General features: G+C 42.7%; 1 protein-coding gene across 2 annotated transcripts in view; it reads left to right on the top strand.

Moving 5' to 3' along the window:
- The window catches only part of LOC124553612 (autophagy-related protein 9A), a 142,363-nt gene that overhangs the window by 45,272 nt on the left and 74,090 nt on the right, over positions 1 to 23,001 (top strand). For both annotated transcript variants that reach the window (XM_047127466.1, XM_047127467.1), the window contains exons 4-7: positions 573 to 777; positions 6,681 to 6,805; positions 9,428 to 9,555; positions 19,046 to 19,230. In XM_047127466.1, coding sequence (XP_046983422.1) covers positions 573 to 777; positions 6,681 to 6,805; positions 9,428 to 9,555; positions 19,046 to 19,230 — 643 coding nt within the window. The remainder of the gene's footprint in view (positions 1 to 572; positions 778 to 6,680; positions 6,806 to 9,427; positions 9,556 to 19,045; positions 19,231 to 23,001) is intronic.

Here is a 23,001-nt window from a genome sequence, read left to right on the forward strand (position 1 = left end):
GTATTTCAACAACGAATATTACAGTCTAAGTATGGACTTTGAAAATAGCGTTTCCTATTATGAATATAAGTAACTGAGTAGATTAAAAAGCAACTCACCAAGCGGTGGCAGGAGAACACACGTGTGAGAGATATTACAGTTTGCTTGCTTTTGGAGGCAGAGGCTCCTCCTCCTGGCAGAAGGGTTGAAGGTGAAGGAAGTGGACTGGTGAGGGTTAGGAAAAGGGGCTGAGTTCAAGCAAGTCACCCAGGACCTTCGGGCAAGAGAGACTTGCCTGGTGGGACGAGACGTCGTTCTAAGATTTATACGATTTACAATTCTCCTCGATCAATAGCCGAGGCACAGCCTATTTAAAATTCAAATTTCAATTGTTTTATTTGTTTAGCAAGAGAACAGGAATATTACAACAGACAGTCTCAGAAGAAATTGAGATAGAACAGGATTGTAACGAATACAGTATATCGCCATTGAGGTAATTGGTATACTGACTGAAGTAGTTTGAGACGAATGTCATTAAAAGCTAGACAGGGAGGCAGAAGATGAAAATGACAACCCTGGCCGTACTTTTCCAGGGGCAAGAGCAACGCGACCAAGGTATCGCTGCCGGACGCGGTCGTGGTGGGCGGGGAGTGCGTGGCGCAAGTCGCGCCCGTCACGTGGCTCTGCCTGTTCGTCGCGGGCGTCTTCTGGCTGCTGCGTGCCGTCAAGGTGGCCTACCACCTGGTCCAGTTCTGGGACATCAAGGCCTTCTTCAACAGCGCCCTGCGCATCCCCGATGTGAGTTCCAGGGGGACAGGGGGCTCCCTCCTCTCTGTTTGTTTACTTTTTAACACTGTCAGAATTATTGCTAGAGTTGTGAGGCCATGCATTTGTTAATTTTTCCATGTTAATCTTGTCTGAGATCCATGTCTGTGGATTCAGTTGTGTGAAAAAATGGCAGTAGTAGTAGTAGTAGTAGTTGTTGTTGTTGTTGTTGTTGTTGTTGTTGTTGTTCGAAGGACTTGTTTGATGCAGCTCTTCGTTCCAGTCTATATTGTGCTCACCTTTTCATTTCTCCATAGCTATTACACCATGCATTCATTTGAATCTTCTTGCTTTATCCGTCTCTTTGTCTCCCTCTACACTCTTGATGCCAAAACTGATTAAATGTTGGTGCCTCAGAATATGTTCTGTCAATCAATCTGTTATTTTAATCAAGTTATGCCAAAAGTTTATTTCTGTCTGGTTCAATTTTGTAGTTGTTCCTCGGTTATTTGATATGCCCATCTAATCTCCAACATCCTTGTAGCACCACAAACACTTCCTGAGACACAAATTTGTATTCTCTTTCTAAGAAATACTTTTCCTGCTATCACTAATCTGCGGGACACTTCGGCTGTTTCCGTGTATTTTCCCATCTTCCTCTCCCTGCCCCTTTCCCCCTGCCACCCTCATCTGATTCGCTAAGCATTGCCTGATTAGTTCTTAATTGTACTACATTTCATTACCTTTGTCTTCTTTCTATTAGTGTTCAACCTATTTTCAAGAGACTGTCCATACCATCGTTGGCGTCCACACAAATATATCCAAGAGACAGGAGACTTCTAGAATTGTTATTTTTGATGTAACTAATTTGGTGAGTTTGAATGTGTTGTGTCCGACAGATTATTGTCCGCTCAATAAATATGTTTCAATGCAGATACCTTTTGTACCTAAAAGGTAAACATATTTTATCAGTATATGGAAAGTATATCTATTAACATTACTGTTGCAGTTAGTGATGCCATGTTTTTCATTTAAAAATCTGCAGTTACGTTCACGTATGATTAAATCCAGCGTATCCAGCCAGATAGGAAATATAGTTGTAAAATTCTCTCTGTGGGTATTTTTATTCACGCACCAATAATGTTGAGATGACACTGAAAATTAAAAAAAAAAATCTTAATTAGGTAAAAAGGAAAAAAATCAAATTGACCAAGGAAATCCTGTTGTTTATAAAGAAAAATTACAAACAAAAACTGTCACTGAATGGTATTTCTGAAAGTATAAAAACAGGAAATAAACTTTTAAAAATGTTGATTCACTTTGATGACATCAGTTAATAAGACATCCGCCCCCCTTCCCCCACTGCTTTACAACCCTTTGTGCCTGAAATGTTAATTGGTTTATTGCCATTGTTTGCAGACTTGCTAAGTTCATGGTATCCCTGTTGCTCCCCTCTAGGATACGTTGTAAGAACAGAAATAATTGATAAAAAAAGAGTTATGAATAAAGTACCACTCACGTCAGTGTAACATTCGATCTTGCGGCTTGTTACACAACTTATCAAATCTTGGAACCAAATTAGGTACAGCTATCCTCATTTCTCGAACTGCACTAGGTTTTAATGACAGTCACTGCCAAACACCCACATTTGCAGAGATAGGAGGTTGCAAATGACTTCAGTGCTTTCTTGGTTGAGCTTGGAAACTCTGTCCTTATGGAATACAAAAATGTCTGCAATGCCATTGATGAAAACTTCACTTGTAGTGAAGAAACATCGTAGTTCTAAGAGGGCAATCCCAATAGAAAGGTCTCCTATTTTTTTATAATTACATAGACCAGTGTATTTATACAACAGTTTACATCAGTTTACAGCTTGAACATTTAGCTATTTTTCGACATAATCACCATTTCTGTCGATGCATTTTTGTAGACGCTGTGGCAGTTTTTGTATGCCCATGTCATACCAGCTCGCCGCCATCCCGTTCAGAAAGTTACGAACCTCTTTTTTTCACCTAGTCGTCGCAGTTGAATCACTTTCCGGCCAAATGTTCTTTTAACCTAGGTAACAGGTGATAGTCACTGGGTGCCAAGTCAGGACTATAGGGCTGGCGGGTGATTATGTTCCACTGAAACTGTTGCGGGAGAGCAACGGTTTGCCGACCGATGTGAGGGTGAGCGTTGTCATGGAGAATGTGTACACCCTTGCTCAACAGTCCTCTTCTCCGGTTCTGAATTGCCCGTTTGAGTTTTTTCACAGTTTCACAGTACCTGTCACTGTTAGTTGTGGTCCCAGCGATTCAGCTCCCACTAAGAGGTGAAGGAAGATGTTCATGACTTTCTCAACAGCCTGGCGGCGAGCAGTTTTCACCATCGTGCACTGACTGTTCGTAATGCCCAAATAGCATTATATATTAATTCTACATATCTTGAAATGTGCATATAATACAAAAGTCTGAAGGAGTCTTAGGATTTTTGAATCTTTGCCCGATGTCTAAATTTATTTGTGGAAATAATAACTGTAAAAAAAATCAAAAATTGGTTATACAGAAACTGGTTTTGTTGACTGGTTTTAACAGTGTGGTGAAACTGGAGATGGAGAAAACCAGTATGACTGAGTAGCAGTCGCTCCAGCAATAACTGTCATCCCTAATGTCGTGTCTCTAGTTTTATTACTGGTGGTAGAGTTGGGGTGGGGACAGGCACTGAAAGGCTGAATATGTTGTGGTACAGCCAACAGCCAAATTATAGGAGTCCGATCCCAGTCGGCAGGAGGGAACCAGATGGGATACTGCAGTGAGGATCTAGAGTGCTCGAGAGTGCTGAGAAAACATCATTAACAATAACACATTTATTGTCCAGTAATACTAGAGTTCTTCCACAACACTGTGGGCCGGCAGAGCGGCACCTCGTCAGCACCGGGAGGTCAGTGTGCACCCGTCTGGCAGTACTGACGGTGCAGTGACGCGTCAGGTGGCGGTCGTTACACACGGGGAGGCTGTCGCCCCGTGGACTCTGGCGGCCACAGCTCTACGTATCGACCTCCACAGTGCGCTCGTCGATGTCGAAGCTTTCCGTTCGGGAGTCGTGCCCCGGGTCCACTCGAAGTACTTGCCAGGTCGCAGGGGTGGGCTCTCGGTGCCCCTTCGGGAAACGGGAACTGGCGGCACCGGTGTGACCACGGAAAACGGGATGTGCAACTCTGGTGCAGTCCGTCTCCAAAGCGGATGGCAGTCAGTGTCTGGGCCACGCACGTCGAGCCTCTGGTAAGCCTAAAGGGTGACGGTGGCTGCCCTGTCATTGTGGCTTTGGAAGTCGGCAGTATCCTTTGGGCCGGAATCGTGGCTCCGTAGACGATCGGAGATTGCTAGGTGTGCCGAGGGTCGACCTCTGTAGCCTCCCCTCTGACTGGATACCTGCAACTGACACGAGGGCCGAGACTACTCACTGGGCAGTCACCAATTTGCACTCGGACGTTTGTTAAGGAGGGAGGGGTATTTATGTTGGCGCTTCCCGTGTGCTCTGTGATAGTGGGGACGGCTGTGACATCGTGTGTGTCAGTTTTCTCTCGCTGTCAGCTCCCCTAGAGGCTTCAGACTTTTGCAACTTCACCTTTTGGAAACTCTTTTCTGCCGTTTCACCACCTTAGTACTTATTGTCACATTGTACCTAGCCTTTCTTATGACACACTGCTCTGCCATTATAATCTGTTCATCATAAGAATAAACCTGATGTAAACAAACACAAATGGGATGATTGGTCAGAAGCCGTAGCACACATGCACACTACTGCTGTTACGCTTTTAGAAGTAGGTCCTACTTATCTATTAGATATCTTATTACTGAGTTACGTTAAATGAAACTTTAAGATATTCAAATGTATTAACAGCCATCAACATTTTTCTTAATCACGCTTTAGCTACGTAGATCAAAAATTGTGTGCAGTCACAGCTTCTGCAGCATTCTGCTCTGATTGTCGCACTGTTAATGCACAGTATGTAAACTTATGAGGCTGCATTCTGTTCCGTAGTGAAACATGCACGTGGAACACGGTTAAAAAGTGCCGAGAAATAGGCTGTTCTTAATGTTTTTCTTAAATTTATGGACATAATTGGCTTTGAAGTTTTTCTGTATACACTGCAGTTGATAAAAAAACCCTCATTGAAAGTGTAGCACTGTCGGTAGTGTAATACAATGTGAACGAATTGTGGTTATTCGTGTGCTGGTTCAAATCACGCTAGTATCATTTTGTTTTCTCATTCAATTTGAAATACCCACATCTTGTGATTGTAAAACTCATCATCATTTTTTATGAATAATGCACATCGTCTTGTTTCTAATTACATATTGGATGCAAAATTCCTGTTTCCATTTCAAATAAAAATTCTTAATTATCAACGTTTAATGAAATACTGTTCATAAAAGTTGTTTAAATTAAGAAAACATAAAAATTTAATTTTTAGGACAACAATGAAAAGCCAAATCCTCTTCATTTGGACCATGTCCATCATTTTATACCACAGAGGTAGATGAGTATCGTAAAACCATGAAAAACAATCCTTTTCACAGCATCGTGCACATCATGCAAATGCTGATATGAACCCAACAGAACTGAGCTGGAGCCAAGCTGAGGGATTTGGCTGGAGAAGTAACGAGACTGTTAAGCTTCTAGACATGCTGGAACTAACGCACGCAGCTTTTTCACACGTCACTCCCGAACGCTGGTGGGATGTAGAATGGCTCTTTATAAAAGAAGAAGAGAAAATGCTGTGCCAGGTTGGCTTTGTGGATTCTGTTGCTGATAGGTCTGTTATCAATTTAGCAGGTGACACTTCCAGAACTGAAACGTATTTCTCCAATTCGGATAAGAAAGGAGCTGAGAGATTACCACACAACTGATTGTAGGTAATACCTTCAGTGGCTTCAATATTTAACTATACGGTGATATCCTTCAGTACTCTTATGTTATACATAGCTTATGCAGAAAAATCACCCTGTGGTTAAGTCAGGAATTTTCATCATTCTTGTTATTAATTACAATAGTACATTAGCTAAAATCGATAACGTGTTGCGGTTTTCGTCTAGTCGTCTAAGGAGCATATTGTGGGATATTTGCAGCATTCTTCATAAAAATTAAATTACATTCGTAGCTGTATTGCTCCTCTGCTCGTCTCTTTTTACGTGTGAACTGCAGCTGGCCACGTCACTGCAGGCTAGCTGTACCAGCCGGTAAAGCTGTTGTCCCGTGTTGTCGCCCAGTCGATGTGCACATAACGCACAGCACAACATGTACCCTTATTATCCTACTTGACAGTACTGGAGACAGCTTGGCTACAGTCCCATTTGAAATAGAAATCAAATGAGGTTCCAGAAAATGCAGAAGAATACACAGTGCAATGTTCACATCAGATTTATTCTTATATGACGACCGGACTATAGTATAGCAGAAGCCGAGAGATACGTTGCACCATTATTCTTCACTCGCTGACTCGGGTGCTCGGTTTGTTCCACTGTGCCGCAACAACTTCCACTTTTGCCACAACTCTTTCTGCATTTCTCTGTAGCTGGCAGTATTCCGGTCATCGACCCCGGCAATTTGGTTTCTGGGAGCTGCCGAGGTAGAACTGGGATGAATTTTTAGTGTCTACGAGGGTTACTACCCTGGCATGTAGCAGAATTTGTCCAGAGGTGCTGCACCAGGATGTCACATACGGGATAGACCAGCACGGAGAGCTGCATCGGACCAGTCTTTGAAATGAAGATTGCAGCAGCAGCAGCAGCAACAACAACAACAACAACAACAACAGCAACAACTACTACTACTACTACTACTACTACTGGGAGGAAACGAGTTAAAAGTTTGAACTGTATACAGAGTGTCTTTTCAGAGTTTAATGGCAAAATATCAAATAACAGAAGTGTTACTAACTGACATTGCAGTCGGAGCTGGACAACTTGACGTGGCACGAGGTCCAGCGGCGTGTGCGTGAGGTGCAGCGCGAGCAGCAGATGTGCATCCACAAGCAGGACCTCAGTGAGCTCGACATCTACCACCGCATTCTCAGGTCAGTCGCAGCTGGCAGGAAGTCGGTCCGTCACACCCTGTCCCAGTAAAGTGCCTACCACTGTGCCGAACGGCTCATTGTATGTGGTGCGGGTATCTCGGATTCCAGAACATTTCTGTTAGAGCTAGAGAGAGTTCTCGGTTTACTTTATACAATGTACCAAAAATTAGTTGTATGTGGTAACTTCAATATTAGTGTCATCAGCTATAGTGCGAGGAAAAGAATGTTGGGAGGTTTCCGTAATTTATATCGTCTCAACTAAAGTGCAGGGGAACAGTTTCACAAGCATAGGCACTGCTTTAGTAAAAGGGTAAATGCCTTTCGGCCACGATGCACAAATTTTAACACTAAAATGAAACCTTCTACATCGTAAACAATAATTCACATTTATACTGTGCATAACAATGGATTAATATTATAATTGTGAGAGCAGATAATTTTCTCTCAGTGTCACCCAAATACAAGTTTGACATCACTGTACACAAAAGAAGCTGACTGTGCATTGTGGTTGGTTTTACACACATTTTGTAGGGTAGGTTCAGACGTGAGAGTAGGGGTTTAGATCTTGAATCTTGGCAGTTCGAGCACACGCGCGCGCGCACACATACACACACATTAAATATAATTTAAAATTATTTAGAAATGTTTATCCACTAACAACAGAGTTTTTTAAAACTCGTTAAAGAACAGCAGTGGCAGGATGTTTATAGTACCAATAACATAAATAATATATATAATTCTCTTAGCTTGCTTTCCACTACAACTTCTAAAACAGGGTACTGTCACTAACAGCTGACACGGGTTGCTGACTGATAGGATCATATTGTGTAGAAAAAAGTGGGTGTTATGTCAGGACATTAAAAATTGTCACAATTGAGCTGCAGTAAGTTATTACAAGCAGTACTGTAAATTTCTTAGAATGCTATTAGGAAGGCAAAAAGCTTGCGGTACGCAAATAGAATAGCTAATTCTCAAGGTACAAGTAAACCCTATTGTCAGTTGTGAAGTGTCTGGTAACAGCATAAGGTCAATACATATTCAAAATATTTTTGTTACTGGTAAGTCATATTTAACAATCATTTTCTGAATGTAGCAGCTGAATTAAATAAAAGCTTGGACTGTACTGGAAATGGTATAACTCTCTTTGGAAGTAGCTTTCCAAGACTTGATATCTGAATTACACCCCTGTGACGCTCACAAGAGCGTGGTTGAGTCAATAATTAAATCACCGAAGACTAAGGACTCTGATGGATATAACGGGGTATGTAGCAGCATACGGACTGGAGCACTGTAGTGTGTGTTAGCCCACTAATTAGCCATATTTGGAGTTCTTCTTTTAGGAACAGCCAGTTTCCCGAATAAGGAAAGCAGTGAATAGTGAAATTGGTTTGTAAAAAAATGTGGAAGGGATGTTTTAGACTATTTCAGACCTATTTTTATGCCATCAGTGTTTGCAGAGGTATTGAAAACACTGTTTATACAAGGGTAATTAATCATTTCGATACCTGCAATTTGGTATCAAATGTAAAGTTGAGGTTTAGAAGTGCTTTAACAACTGAAAATGCTGCAATCTCTCTTCTCCCTGTGGCAGTGGACAGGTCGAACAAAAAGTTGCAAAACACTAGCAATATTCTTAGATTTAATGTGGGAATTTGATAGTGTTGATCACAAAATGATACTGGTATGTTATGTGTCATACTCTTTAAGAACAAAGAGTGAAGGGTCATTTTCCACAGTAATGAAAAAGGCTATGAGGGAGCACCTGATTGGTGTGTGTGTGTGTGTGTGTGTGTGTGTGTGTGTGTGGGTGTGTGGGTGTGTGTGTTTGGGGAGGGGGGGGGGGGGCTGAGTGCGAATGTGCAAGGAGGACCTCAGTGAGCTCAACACCTGTTGTCATATCCTCAGAAACAAGGTTCCCAGTAGGAATGGTTTGTATTTAGGGATATGACATGAATGCCCATTGAAACAAAAACTTTATATACACATATGCCCTGTTGTAAATGATTCTGTGGTAGAACACATTTAATGTACATTTGTTTTTCCATTAAAATTTCAATTTGATGTGTGACAATATTTTTCTTCTCATAACTACGTCATTTTAGAGATGACCAGTAACTCTGCACCGAGATTCTTTACAGAATCAAACTCGAACATGTAAAAGAACTCCTAATGTTTGATGAATGGGGACATTATTTAAAATGGGGAAGTTGGTTGCCTTTAGAAGTGTCGCAGAATAGTATTGGAGAGGAGACAAGGATCTGGGCCCATGTGGCCACATGTTGGGGTTCTACTGCAAAACACCACCGCTCACCCGACATATTCCTTTCACTGTTGGAGCTGTTAGCTGCTACCTGCCTCCTGTGAGTCATTATTGGTTGTTGACATCAAACACGCTCACATTAATGTTACTGGACCAAGTGTATTTCTTATAATTTAGCTGCAGCTGCATTTGTCACAATGTCTGTTTTCAGAAATATATTGTACACCATCTGCCTGGAAGCCAAACGGGTTTAATCTGACAATATTAAATTTTCCCACAAAATTCTCGTACGCGAGTCGCGATGTGGCAGTCATTTTCTGCACACCCGTGCCCTACGAGTGACTCGTCGGCTCGGCCCGCAGGTTCAAGAACTACATGGTGGCGATGGTGAACAAGTCAGTGCTGCCGCTGCGGTGGCGCGTGCCCTTCCTGGGGGAGATCGTCTTCCTGACGCGCGGACTCAAGTACAACATCGAGCTTCTGCTCTTCTGTGAGTACCGCGCCTGCGCTGTGCGGCAGGTAGACTGGTGGCAGTAGTGCATCCTATTTGTTGTTCTTACTGCTGAGAGGTAAGTTGTTTGCAAACAGAAATCCTGCTGTCAAGCTAGTTGTCGTTTCCACTCTCAGATGCTAGGTAAGTAAGTGTCTAGGATTACACTGCTGTAAGTAAATAATTGTTTCTTTAAGTGTACCGTGTGTCCCTCCAAAGAGTCATCAGGCGCATTTCCTCTTGTGTTTCTGCAGATATGTGTGATTTTGTTTTAGCGGTCCGTAGCTGGAGTAGTCCCAAATAAATACTGCTTATCGAGTCTTTCCTGCAACTCACACTGTTGATGCAGAGTGTCTGCCTGTTTTCCATTATGAACAAAATTATTTTTAAAACAGAATTTTACACGTCCATTCTATAAAGCATTCCCACATCAGTCTGCTGCGATATTTGTTTTATCGACACATATCTACAGGGGCAGTAAACCGGGAGGAATAACCGGTATTCCGCAGCGACGGCACCACCATGGCCTGTGCTGCTCATTGCTACCTTTCTGCAACAATGCTGCTCTGTCGCTGCTGGAGTACTGGTTATTCTTCTCAGTTTACTGTCCCTGTCGATAAGTGTCGATAAAACAAATACCACAATAGACTGATGTGGGAATGCTTTATCGATTGGATGTGTAAAATTCTGTTTAAAAAAAATTTTGTCCCAAACAGGAAATGAACTGAAGCTTTGCCTCGGCACGGTGTGTTGCGTGAAGGCCGTGATGAGCTGTGTTTGTTTGGGCTGATCCAGCTACACACTGCAAAAAATAAATAAATAAATAAATAAATAAATAAAAAATGCAAATATCTGGCGAAACACCGGAGAAAATATACCTGATAGCTCTTAAGAGGAACACACTGTGTATGCAAGGTGTGATAAGAAAAAACACAGTGAATAATTGTATTAGAAATAAAGTAATAACCATACATGGAATTTGGTTTAATCTCCCTCAAAGTACTGTCCTTAGTGAGCAGTGCAGTCATACGAACATTGAATCTGAGACTGGAAGGGCACTCAGCTGGTCTGTCGTAGCCCACTCTGTGTCAGGAATGCTCTCAAAACATTTTCGTTTAAGGCAGTCTTAATTTTTGGGAAAAGCCAGAAGTCGCACACTGTTAAATCTGATAAGACAGATGTGGACAGACAGGAACGCATTTTCTGGTCAAAAATTCGTGAATCGGAAATGCGATGCGGCATGGCACATTGTTGTAACGGAGGAGGAAACCGTCGGTCCATTTTTCTGGTCTCTTTCTTCATACGTCGTTTCATATTATACCCTTGTGAAATTGGGCATGTACAGTTGCTCTCCACGGAGACTGACATCATCATTTGATTTTGGCTGACATACCTTGTTAAGAGTGAGAGGATTCCCCCACCCCCCACTCCATTTATTTTTTTAAAATTATTTTTAAAATTTTTAAACGTTGTAAACTCTTAAATTTTGTCTCAGGTTCATACGTGTAGACTCAAGTTACATCTCGAGTTACAGTTTTCGACACAAAGTCCGGATCTGAGCAAAGACAATCCTTCAGCTCTGTACAAACTGACACACAATTCGCTTTCTGTTTGTCACTCAAAAGTCTGGGAATAAATTCTGCACTCACTCGTCTCATTTGCAAATTATCAGTTAAAATGCCTTGCACAGACCTGTACGAGATGCTCTCGGGTAGTTATTCACCTGTTTGAACTAGCAATTTTTGCCACTTTTCACATTTTCTCTGTTTTTGAGATTAATGGACCTACCAAATGTTGCTCGTCTTCTACAAACTTATTTCCACTTTCACATCACTCATGCCACTGGTAAACAGTCTTCAGACTTACTGCATTATCATCAAAACCCAGTTTAAACATTTTGTTTCTTCGGCATTTTTTTGCTGCTCGAAACAGAACTTAATATTAAAATGTTGTTCGAAATCCACAATGCTGGACGAACGTGACAAACACAATCTCACTCTAGTGTCCCTGGATGCCGATTGCCAAGTGAGAACGTGTTTCAACTTGATGCTGCCTTTCTTAACAGATCAGATTATGAGATAAATTACACTGCATGGTCGTAGTGTCAGCATTTGATGCTAAAAGGATTTGTTTGACCTAGTTTTTGATCACACCTTGTGGATGTATCATTAACACACACAGAGTAACTGTTTTCAACATACCACAGTGTTGCAGGGGAAGTCAAGGTGAACAAATTACTGTTGGAAACTTGCCGTCTATCGAGTCGCGAAATGGCCTCAAATTGACCTGCAAAAAAAACTTGAGCTACAGTGCGTGCAAAACTTGAGAGATTTTCAATATCCTGTCACTCTATTACGCCACCAATTTAGTCAGCTGTTTCATTAACAGTATCAATTTAAAATTTCCCATGCGGTAATGAAAGAAAAAAGCCTTTTGTAAATATTATGGTAAAACTAATTAAATTTACAATTTGAACTAAACTTAGCCCTTACAAGCACAGGAATTTCATAGTAATAAGGCCACACAAACAAAACAGTTTCATTATTAATTTTGTGCCATTAAAATTCACAACTTGATAGTGCACGATTAAGTAGGTGGAGCAATAGACAAAAAAAAAGATCAGATTTGGGGAACAGTTCGTGTAATCACAAATTTTTGTACATTGATTGGAGGGAGTGCCGTGAACGACATATTAAAAGTCCTGTTTGGTGAGAGGTGAGTGTGTGGTAGGAATGCATTTGAAGATCACTGTCATATATTTTTTCTCGACTAACTCAAAAACCACAGCCTCTAGTGAAAGTGTATCCCAGTACAAAATTAAACCACATTAAATTTGGTACAGAGAAGGCCCAATTCGTTTTTTACCTAGAACTAATAGTTCACTCGAGGAGAGTGAGAGAACACTGAAAAACTCATGCGACCCGCATACACTGCAGCTTAAGTGGTTCTGTAGGCCAATTTGAGGTAGTTTCCCAACTTGATAGACCGGAACTGTCCTACATCAAATAGTTTGTTTTGACTTCCTCCACACCGGTGTGGGACATTGTGAATGGCTATTGTTTGCACTGTGTGTTTTTTTGCTTAGCAGTAAGACATTTTGTGTTTCGTGTAATTAGTAATTACATTCTATACACATACCCATGCAAAAATGTACTAACTGTTTTATAAATTATGGAAAGGAAGAATTAAGAACATAATTAATAGGACAGATAGCTTTCTTGCAGTTGGGGTGGTGCGTCAATATCACTCCATCTGTCAGACATTGACAACGTAGAGCAACAGTGAGTATCGTGACAGTTTTATGTTTTTTCGTATCGGGTGCCACGACCACAAATTTATTAAAGTAGGATTCCTTTGTCATCGATATGACCACAGCCATTTATTTTTATGCTGTCAGCTGATTTTGATGACATTCTATTTTCAAATGTTTGCTCTGAAAGCAATGTATAATACATACTGCACATATCATACAATGTCATGTTCATAAATCACTGGGGCAGTCTGTATTACATACATGTACATGCCGTGTGATTTGTGCCGAGTGTTATCGTATCCTTGTATCCAAAGTAGAGTATGAAGGCGTAGACAGTGTGTGTCTATCACATTCCACAAATGTCAACCCTTCAAATAAAAGTATTATGACAGTGGCATATGTAAGTAAAGATAAAACTCGTACATGCACACAGCACTGCTCTCATCGTGCTGATCTTACAAAGTTTTGTCTACAACAAACAGGAGTTCAGAGGTGTAGCACCAACGGCCACCATTGCCCTGCTGATCGAACCTATCGATTTGTGCCGAAGACACGATGTCTAATTGTTGCATATCATTTGTCAATGTAAGCTTAACCTTATTGTCACATCATTATACAATAAAGTACTTTCCACCTTCAAATTGAATAGAGGACATACAAACGTTTTTAAATTTCAGTTTTATTTCAAAATGCTGTCGTAACCTACTTCTTAACAGGTAGTGTGTTGACAGGCAGGGTGGTCTAACGGTAAGGCACTAGACTAGAAACAGAGTGGTCAAAGGGTCAAAAGCCGGTCGGACCTCAGAGTTAACGCTCTGCGCTTTAATCTAGCCTTCACCTTGTATTCCACATTAAACTGTAGTTCCCTATTCCCAAGTCAGGTAACTGGGGTAGGTTAAGATCACGCTAGTTGCTCAAGCAGTGTCAGATAGCAAAACTTGCACCGGGCCATTGAGGCACACAAAATTGTTATGATGACAGGTATAATCTTGTATTAAGAATTAACACAATAAGACAAGTATTACATCTAGAAACTGTGTTTATCTCGATGCAGCGTATCCAGTGGTGTGCAAATACCTGGACCTTATATGTCCATTACATGAGATGAGAGCACCAGGTGACGTACCACAATCTTTACACATAATTTCAAACCTTTACGTACCTTTTCCTCACTGGCAACTCCTGTCCCTGCCTCCCCAGAAATGATGGAAGCAAAAAGTTTATCACTATCTTAAATTTTCACAATTCATGCTATAAAACTTCGGCATCACACGTGGTGTTTTAATTTATTACTTCTTTGATACTAACTGGATTCACAAGAGAGGTTGCAGGTAGTGTCCACATATACCACTGGATGTACCCACAGACTTGTGTTATTGTAGGCAAACTGTTCAGGAGATACGGTGTCATAAACATTGAGATGCGTGAAAAATTTGCTTTTGCTTAAAATGAGTGCACATTACCAAGGTTATATTCATCCAATATTTGGTAATAAGAGCACTTAGCAACTTCCAACAGACTTTAACCATATTTTGAACCTTCTCTAATCCAGTCATTCCACCAAGAAGGAGGTACACGGCTCGTGTTGTCTGTAGTTCAGCCATGCCTAGATAGTCAGTACCGCAGTTCAATTGCGTCCGCATTGTAACTTTGTGCCACAAAGGGCTCTCAACAAGGGAAGTGTCCAGGCATCATGGAATGAACCAAAGCAGTGTTGTTCGGACATGGAAGAGATAGAGACAGGAACTGTTGAGACATGTCTTGCTCAGGCCGCCCGAGGGCTACTACTGCAGTGGATGACCGCTACCTACAGATTGTGGCTCGGAGGAACCCTAACAGCACCGCCACCTTGTTGAGTAATGCTATTCGTGCAGCCACAGGACATCGTGTTACGAATCAAACTGTGCGCAGTAGGCTGCATGATGCGCAACTTCACTCCTGATGTCCACGACCAGGTCCATCTTTGCAACCACGACACCATCCAGTGCAGTACAGATGGGCCCAACACCATGCCGAATGGACCGCTAAGGTTTGCGTCACGTTCTCTTCACCGATGAGTGTCACATATGCCTTCAACCAGACACACATCGGAGACGTGTTTGGAGACAACGCGGTCAGGCTGAACCCCTTGGACACACTGTCCAATGAATGCAGCAAGGTGTAGGTTCCGTGGTGTCTTGGGGTGGCGTTATGTGGGGCCGACGTATTCCGCTGGTGGTCACGGAAGGCGCTGTAATGGCTGTATGATACCCGAGGGCCATCCTCTGACCGGTAGTGCAACCGTATTGGCAGCATATTGGCAAGGCATTCGCCTTTGTGGATGACAATTCATGCCACCAATGTGCACATCTTTTCAGTGACTTCCTTCAGGACAACATCGCTAGACTAGTGGCCAGCATGTTCTCCAGACATGAACCCTATCAAGCATGCCTGGGATTGATTGAAAAGGGCTGTTGATGGACGATGTGACCCACCAACCACTGAGCTATCTACGCCGATTCTCTGTTGAGGAGTGGGACAATGTGGACCGACTGTACCATGATGTACTTGTGGATGGTATGCCACGATGAATACAGGCTTGCATCAGTGCAAGAGGACGTGCTACTGGGTATTAGAGGTACCAGTGTGTACAGCAATCTGGACCACCACCTCTGAAGGTCTCACTGTATGGAGGTACAACATACAATGTGTGGTTTTCGTGGGCAATAAACAGGGTGGAAATGATGCTTATGTTGATCTCTTTTCCAATTTTCTGTACAGGTTACGGTTCTCTCAGAACCGAGGTGATGCAAACCTTTTTGTGATGTGTGTACATGGTGACCCAGTTAAGTTCCACACTTTGCATACTTCCTGAAACCTTTAAGATATCGTAATTCTGTTTTCACCGAAATCCCCTCACTAAATGACATACAGCCTCTTTTCTTAGCTGTAGTAGAGTTTTCAACATTTCTTTTTCAAATGAAACTATACTTATTTCTGCTGCAACTATCGTAGTCTAAAATAGGCTAAATCAGCAGCTTTTTACTTTTCAAAGTTGGATTAGATGTTTTGAAGAAATTGCAATATTTAGAACTCGGGATTTATCTGAGGTGAACAGTGCAGCAGAATCATCCTATATATTTTAAATTGTGACCAACCAACTGACAAAAGATTTGTAATACCTGGGCACCACATCTCCGGAACATATCAATAGGTTCAATCACTTGGGCAGTGGTGGCCATTGTCGGTGGATTTTTTGGACTGTTTGTTGTAGAGTGGACAGTGTCAAACCAATGTGAGGAGAGCAGTGTGCTGTGCAATTTATCACAATTTCTGTCTTTCTTTCTACTTTCCTTCCCTTAATGGTAAAACTGCTGCCATTTTATTTTTTCCACAATTTTTGGCTTTCCAGTCAGTATCGACTGCAGTTCGGAAAATGGAAGCAATAAAATGTGTAAAGGCTAAAATAGAGGGCATATTGTGATTACACGTGAAAAGCCTGATGGCACGGAGCATTTCTTATGATATATAGTACATGTCACATGTCTGCATAATGTATTGTCTTCAAAATATTACAATTCATTTCTCTATATATGAACCAGATGTCTTGTCATAAAATATATGAACAGATTGTACATGAAGTTTACATTTTATTAACATTGTGCATAGCAGCTACAGTTTCACAACCTGTACAATTCTAATACTAGCAAACGTAGAGCTTTTGTATGCACAAAAGTGTCTAAATGATAGTTGGCAGTGTTACCTGTGACAGTTCAGGGATCATTATTCGAGTAAGTGATACAAACCACTGTAAGATTGTGTTACGTAGATAGTCCTCAGTACGGTGGGAAATAGTTTATTCGGCCCGGTGTTCGATAGAAGCCCACACTTTACGTAAGCTACTCTCGATAATGGTTCGAGAGCAAGAATTGCCATAGAAGAAAAATAAAAGGAAACAAAGGAAAGCTGTGCCATTCTGGCCACTGACGGCCAATGGGGCGCAACTGACTGCCCCGTCACCCGTCAGCCGAAGGCGTCACTTGGATACGGCGAGTCGGGCTCGAGCCAGCACACCGGTCTCCCGGCCACTGTCGGGTTAAGAGGCTTCGGAGCTGCAACTAAACGCCGCAGTAACTCCTCGGCCGGTATCTCGGGGCCGAGTACGACCAGTACCGGTCCTCGCATGCGGGAAAAATTCCTGACGGTACCCAGATCTATGACGAGACAGGTGTCTGTGCCGACAATTTGGCTGCGGAGGCGGACGAAGAAATAAAAGGTGTACATCTACATCTACATGATTACTCTCCAATTCACATTTAAGTGCTTGGCAGAGGGCTCATCGAACCACAATCATACTATCTCTCTACCATTCCACTCCCGAACAGCGCGCGGGAAAAACGAACACCTAAACCTTTCTGTTCGAGCTCTGATTTCTCTTATTTTATTTTTGTGATCATTCCTACCTATGTAGATTGAGCTCAACAAAATATTTTTGCATTCGGAGGAGAAAGTTGGTGACTGAAATTTCGTAAATAGATCTCGCCGCGACGAAAAACGTCTTTGCTTTAATGACTTCCATCCCGACACGCGTATCATATGTACCACACTCTCTTCCCTATTACGTGATAATACAAAACGAGCTGCCCTTTTTTGCACCCTTTCGATGTCCTCTGTCAATTCCACCTGGTAAGGATCCCACACCGCGCTGCAATATTCTAACAGAGGACGAACGAGTGTAGTGTAAGCTGTCTCTTTAGTGGACTTGTTGCCTGTTCCAAGTGTCCTGCCAATGAAACGCAACCTTTGGCTCGCCTTCCCCACAATATTATCTATGTGGTCTTTCCAACTGAAGTTGTTCGTAATTTTAACACCCAGGTACTTAGTTCAATTGACAGCCTTGAGAATTGTACTATTTATTGAGTAATCGAATTCCAATGGATTTCTTTTGGAACTCGTGTGGATCACCTCACACTTTTCGTTATTTAGCGTCAACTGCCACCTGCCACACCATACAGCAATCTTTTCTAAATCGCTTTGCAACTGATACTGGTCTTTGGATGACCTTACTAGATGGTAAATTACAGCATCATCTCCAAACAACCTAAGAGAACTGCTCAGATTGTCACCCAGGTCATTTATATAGATCAGGAACAGCAGAGGTCCTAGGACGCTTCCCTGGGGAACACCTGATATCATTTGTTTTACTCGATGATTTGCCGTCTATTACTACGAACTGCGACCTTCCTGACAGGAAATCACGAATCCAGTCGCACAACTGAGACGATACCCCATAGGCCCGCAGCTTGTTTAGAAGTCGCTTGTGAGGAACGGTGTCAAAAGCTTTCCGGAAATCTAGAAATACGGAATCAACTGGAGATCCCCTGTCGATAGCGGCCATTACTATGTGCGAATAAAGAGCTAGCTGCGTTGCACAAGAACGATGTTTCCTGAAACCGTGCTGATTACGTATCAATAGATCATTCCCTTCGAGGTGATTCGTAATGTTTGAATACAATATATGCTCCAAAACCCTACTGCAAACAGACGTCAATGATATAGGTCTGTAGTTCGATGGATTAATCCTACTACCATTCTTAAACACTGGTGCGACCTGCGCAATTTTCCAAACTGTAGGTACAGATCTGTCGGTGAGCGAGCGGTTGTATGCGATTGCTAAGTAGGGAGCTATTGTATCAGCGTAATCTCAAAGGAACCTAATCGGTATACAATCTAGACCTGAAGACTTGCCCGTATCAAACGATTTGAGTTGCTTCGCAACCTCTAAGGTATCTAGTTCTAAGAAACTCATGCTAGCAGCTGTTCGTGTTTCAAATTCAGGAATATTCCATTCGTCTTCCCTGGTGAAGGAATTTCGGAAAACTGCGTTCAATAACTCCGCTTTAGCGGCACAGTAGTCGGTAACAGTACCATCGGCACTGCACAGCGAAGGTATTGATTGCGTTTTGCCACTTGTGTACTTTACATACGACCAGAATTTCTTCGGGTATTCTACCAAATTTCGAGACAATGTTTCGTTGTGGAACCTATTAAAGGCATCTCGCATTGAAGTCCGTGCCACTTACGTGGCGGCAGAGTTATTCCTTAAAAACCTTTATAGACTGTGGTCCCCAATGAAGGAAAGATCATTAATGTAAGACGAGTTTTTGCCGTTAGACTGTGCACTGTACAATAAACGGCGAAAGAGTGGTACCGCGTGGTGTGTGGCGACTGTGCTGCAGCGGGGCCGTCTGCCGACAGGGGGCCCGTGGGCGCCGTTCGAGAACAGCTGGCACCTGCGCGAGGACTACAAGAAGGCGGCGCGGCGGCAGGAGCTGGCGCGACAGCTCGCCACACACATGCTGTGGGTCGGCGTCGCCAACTTCGCCCTCATGCCCGTCATCACACTCTGGCAGATCCTCTACTCCGTCTTCAACTACACGGAGGTCAGTTGCGCACCCGCTTTGGAAGTTTGCCACTCTTACACATTCGCGAGTACGTCGAGCCGATCCTTTGTGTGTCCTTCGGGTCACGTATACTTTAGTACTACATTACACGGTGTCCTTATTACAGCACGTGGCGCAGTCCGAAGCAAACCGAACGGGATCGGGCCCGAGACGAATCCTTAAGTCAATAACGTTTCGGAGGTGTGCGCGTATGCATTATGTCTCCGGTATGTTTATAATGTAAAGACTTATTATAGGCCTGAACCCGTTTGGCTTAAATTGCCACATGCCATAATAAAGACACTGTTTAGCGTTTTTAAAGGTTTGACAAGCAACATTTAACTGCTGGGATATTTTTATGTACAGTATCTCGTGTACCCTTTGCTACCAAATATCGGTCAATCCAAAGATGCCAAAATCGAGGTGAAATGCGCCTTCGGGAAGTACTAGAAAATGATAACACTGCAACCGAAACTGTTTTTTGTTCATATCATACATACTGCTTGCTGTAGCAGCCCCATAATGAAATGGCAAAAGTTTTAACTACCCTTTGTATTGTTGCGTGAGCAGTGCCTATTAGACAGGGGGGGTCTGACAGCTGATCAGTTCCAGTCATTCCACCAGGAAGGAGGTACACGGCTCGTGTTGTCTGTAGTTGAACCGTGCCTAGACAGTCAATACCGCAGTTCGATCGCATCTGCATTGTTGCTTTGTGCCAGGAAGGACTCTCGACAAGGGAAGTGTCCAGGCGTCTCGAAGGGAACTGAAGCGATGTTGTTTGGACACGGAGGAGATACAGAGAGACAGGAACTGTCGACGACATGCCTCGCTCAGGTCTCCCGAGGGTTACTACTGCAGTGGATGACCGCTGTTTTATGCAGCTCTCCACTCTACTCCATTCCGTGCGAACCTCTTCATCTCCGAATCTGTGCAACCCACATACATTTGAAGCTTCTTACTGCACATGTTACTGTATACCTCCTAATATTGTGACGGACCTCATTTTGCCCAGTGTAACGCATCAACTCGACATGGCGTGGACTCGACAAGTCATTGCAGTAATAGTGATCTCTGCTGCATCTGTATCAGGCGCTGGGTGGCCAAATTGTTCACTCGAATTGTCCAGAATGTTCTTCAAACCAGTCACGAAGAATTGTGGCACGGTAACGTGACAGTCTTGTTTGGGAACACGAAGTCCACAAATTCTGCAAATGGTCTCCAAGTAGCTGAACATAACCATTTCCATTCAATGATCTGTTCAGTTGGATCAGAGAACCCAGTGCATTCCATGTAAACACAGTCCACACCATTATGGAACAACGAACAGCTTACTCGGTGCTTTGTTGACAACTTGATTAGTGGAGTCTGCACCACTCTCGAACCAGGACCCAACTGGTACAATTGTGAGTTTGGGAGAGGCACTTGCTTCAGCCATCTGCTGCCATACCCCATTTACGTCAACTTTCGCCACACTATCCCAGTGGATATGTTTGTCTTACATCCCACATTGATGTCTGTGGTTATTTCACAAGAGTTGCTTGTCTGTCAACACTGACAACTCTGCGCAGTCACCACTGCTCTCGTTCATAAAGTTGAGGCCGTCAATCACTGTGTTGCCCGTGGTGAGGGATAACGGATGAAATCGAGTGTTCTCGGCACTCTCTTAACACTTTTTGTCACAGAATTCCATAATGATTTCCAAAATGGAATGTCCCATGCATCTAGCGCCAACTACCATTCCACGTTCAAAGTATCGTAATTCCCATAGTGTGGCCACAATGACATTGGAAACATTTTCACATAATTCACCTGAGACAAATGATAGCTCTGCCAATGCACTGTCGTTTTATACTTCGTGTACACGATACTACCACTGTCTGGGTGTATATGTGCATATTGCTATAACATGACTTTTGCCACGTCAGTGTAGTCTAGTCTTGGTTTTTTTTCTGCAATACTGACCACTCTCGCCCCCCACCCACCCCCATTTCCATACTGACAATTCCTTGATGTTGTAGCGTGTTTCCTATCAACCATTCCCTCCTTTTATTTAACCCTCTAGGACCCCACAACAAGTAATATCAATTGTTCGAGGTCTGTCTAAAAAGTACCCGACCTTTGATTTTCCCGCGCAAAATAGAGACGATAGCACAGCGCCACTGTACACAGTAAAGGAAGAGACCTTTTAAGCGCATGCGTGAATCTTGTCCCCGCCTTACAGCACGTCAGTCGCTGCCTGTCAGTCACTGAGTGAGGTGCTACGCAACGTGTTTCTCGGATTACCGATTCTCTCGAGATGACTGAATGTGTTGAGAGATACTGCAGCAAATTTTGTCAAAAGCTTCGTGATTCTCAAAGAGAAAGTATATAAGAAAAGGAAAGTACTAAAAATTTAACTCTTTTTGTCTTCTATCCGTCTTTTGTCTCTAGAGAGTGGAAGCTTAAGGCAGACGTAAAAACTTATTAGCTAGTCTTGGTCTGATTAAGATGAGAAACAACTTATTGATGTGCAGATGTACTGTGGAAAATTGTATGAAATTCAGAGGATGGAAGCAGCAAAATAAAATACATTGCATTTAATCTCAAGACAATTTTGATTTGTATAAATTAGTGATTCCTGGACGATTGCAAGATTTCGGAGCAGCTGCTACTTTTCACGCAGAAACGAAGTAGAAGATTTTTGAAGACCTGGACGCCACACGAAAGAAGACATGTTAACATGGTAAAGCATTTCCCCCTGTTAATCACAGTTTTGTGAGTACTGTGAGTACTGGGCGTGAGTCGTGCTTCGGTGACTCAGATGGTAGAGCACTTGCCCGCGAAAGGCAAAGGTCCCGAGTTCGCGTCTCGGTCGGGCACACAGTTTTAATCTGCCAGGAAGTTTCATATCAGCGCACACTCCGCTGCAGAGTGAAAAATCTCATTCTGGAAACATCCCCCAGGCTGTGGCTAAGCCATGTCTCCGCAATATCCCTTCTTTCAGGAGTGCTAGTTCTGCAAGGTTCGCAGGAGAGCTTCTGTAAAGTTTGGATGGTAGGAGACGAGGTACTGGCAGAAGTAAAGCTGTGAGTACCGGGCGTGAGTCGTGCTTCGGTAGCTCAGTTGGTAGAGCACTTGCCCGCGAAAGGCAAGGGTCCCGAGTTCGAGTCTCGGTCGGGCACACAGTTTTAATCTGCCAGGATGTTTCATATCAGCGCACACTCCGTTGCAGAGTGAAAATCTCATTCTGGAATATTAGTTTGTTGAACACTACAGTGTTGCAAGAGATCTGAAGTACTGCAGAGGGGTGAGCACTTCTTCTGGAAGCTGCACAAATGGATGAATTTCTGGAGAAAAGTCACCATCGGTACATGACAACTCTGTACCTTCTGGAACATCTGCAGGATTTACTGAATCAAAAACTGCCGACTCTTGCAACACCTCCGGAGCAGAAATTCCTCCACCGTCGTAGTACGTGCTACCGTTAGTCAGAATTTCATCATCGTCCTCATCGTCAAGTTTATAAAAATCAGTTGTATCGGGATTATTTAGAACCTCAAGAATCGTTAACTGGAAGTAAAAGAAAATGCCTAAACATCACAATATGGACATTCATAAACGTAACCCTAAATGCCCACTGTTACACATACACAACGTGTTCATTTCAACACTCCTAGGGTATTTCAATATGCAAAACCAAAAGAATACAAATAATTGGTCCACTAGTACTTATTTAGAGAGAAAATATTTGGTATTTATCTGATTAAAAACATATTATCCACACAGAGGAGC

This window comes from Schistocerca americana, chromosome 11, assembly GCF_021461395.2.
Source record: "Schistocerca americana isolate TAMUIC-IGC-003095 chromosome 11, iqSchAmer2.1, whole genome shotgun sequence".
Lineage (NCBI taxonomy): Eukaryota > Metazoa > Arthropoda > Insecta > Orthoptera > Acrididae > Schistocerca > Schistocerca americana.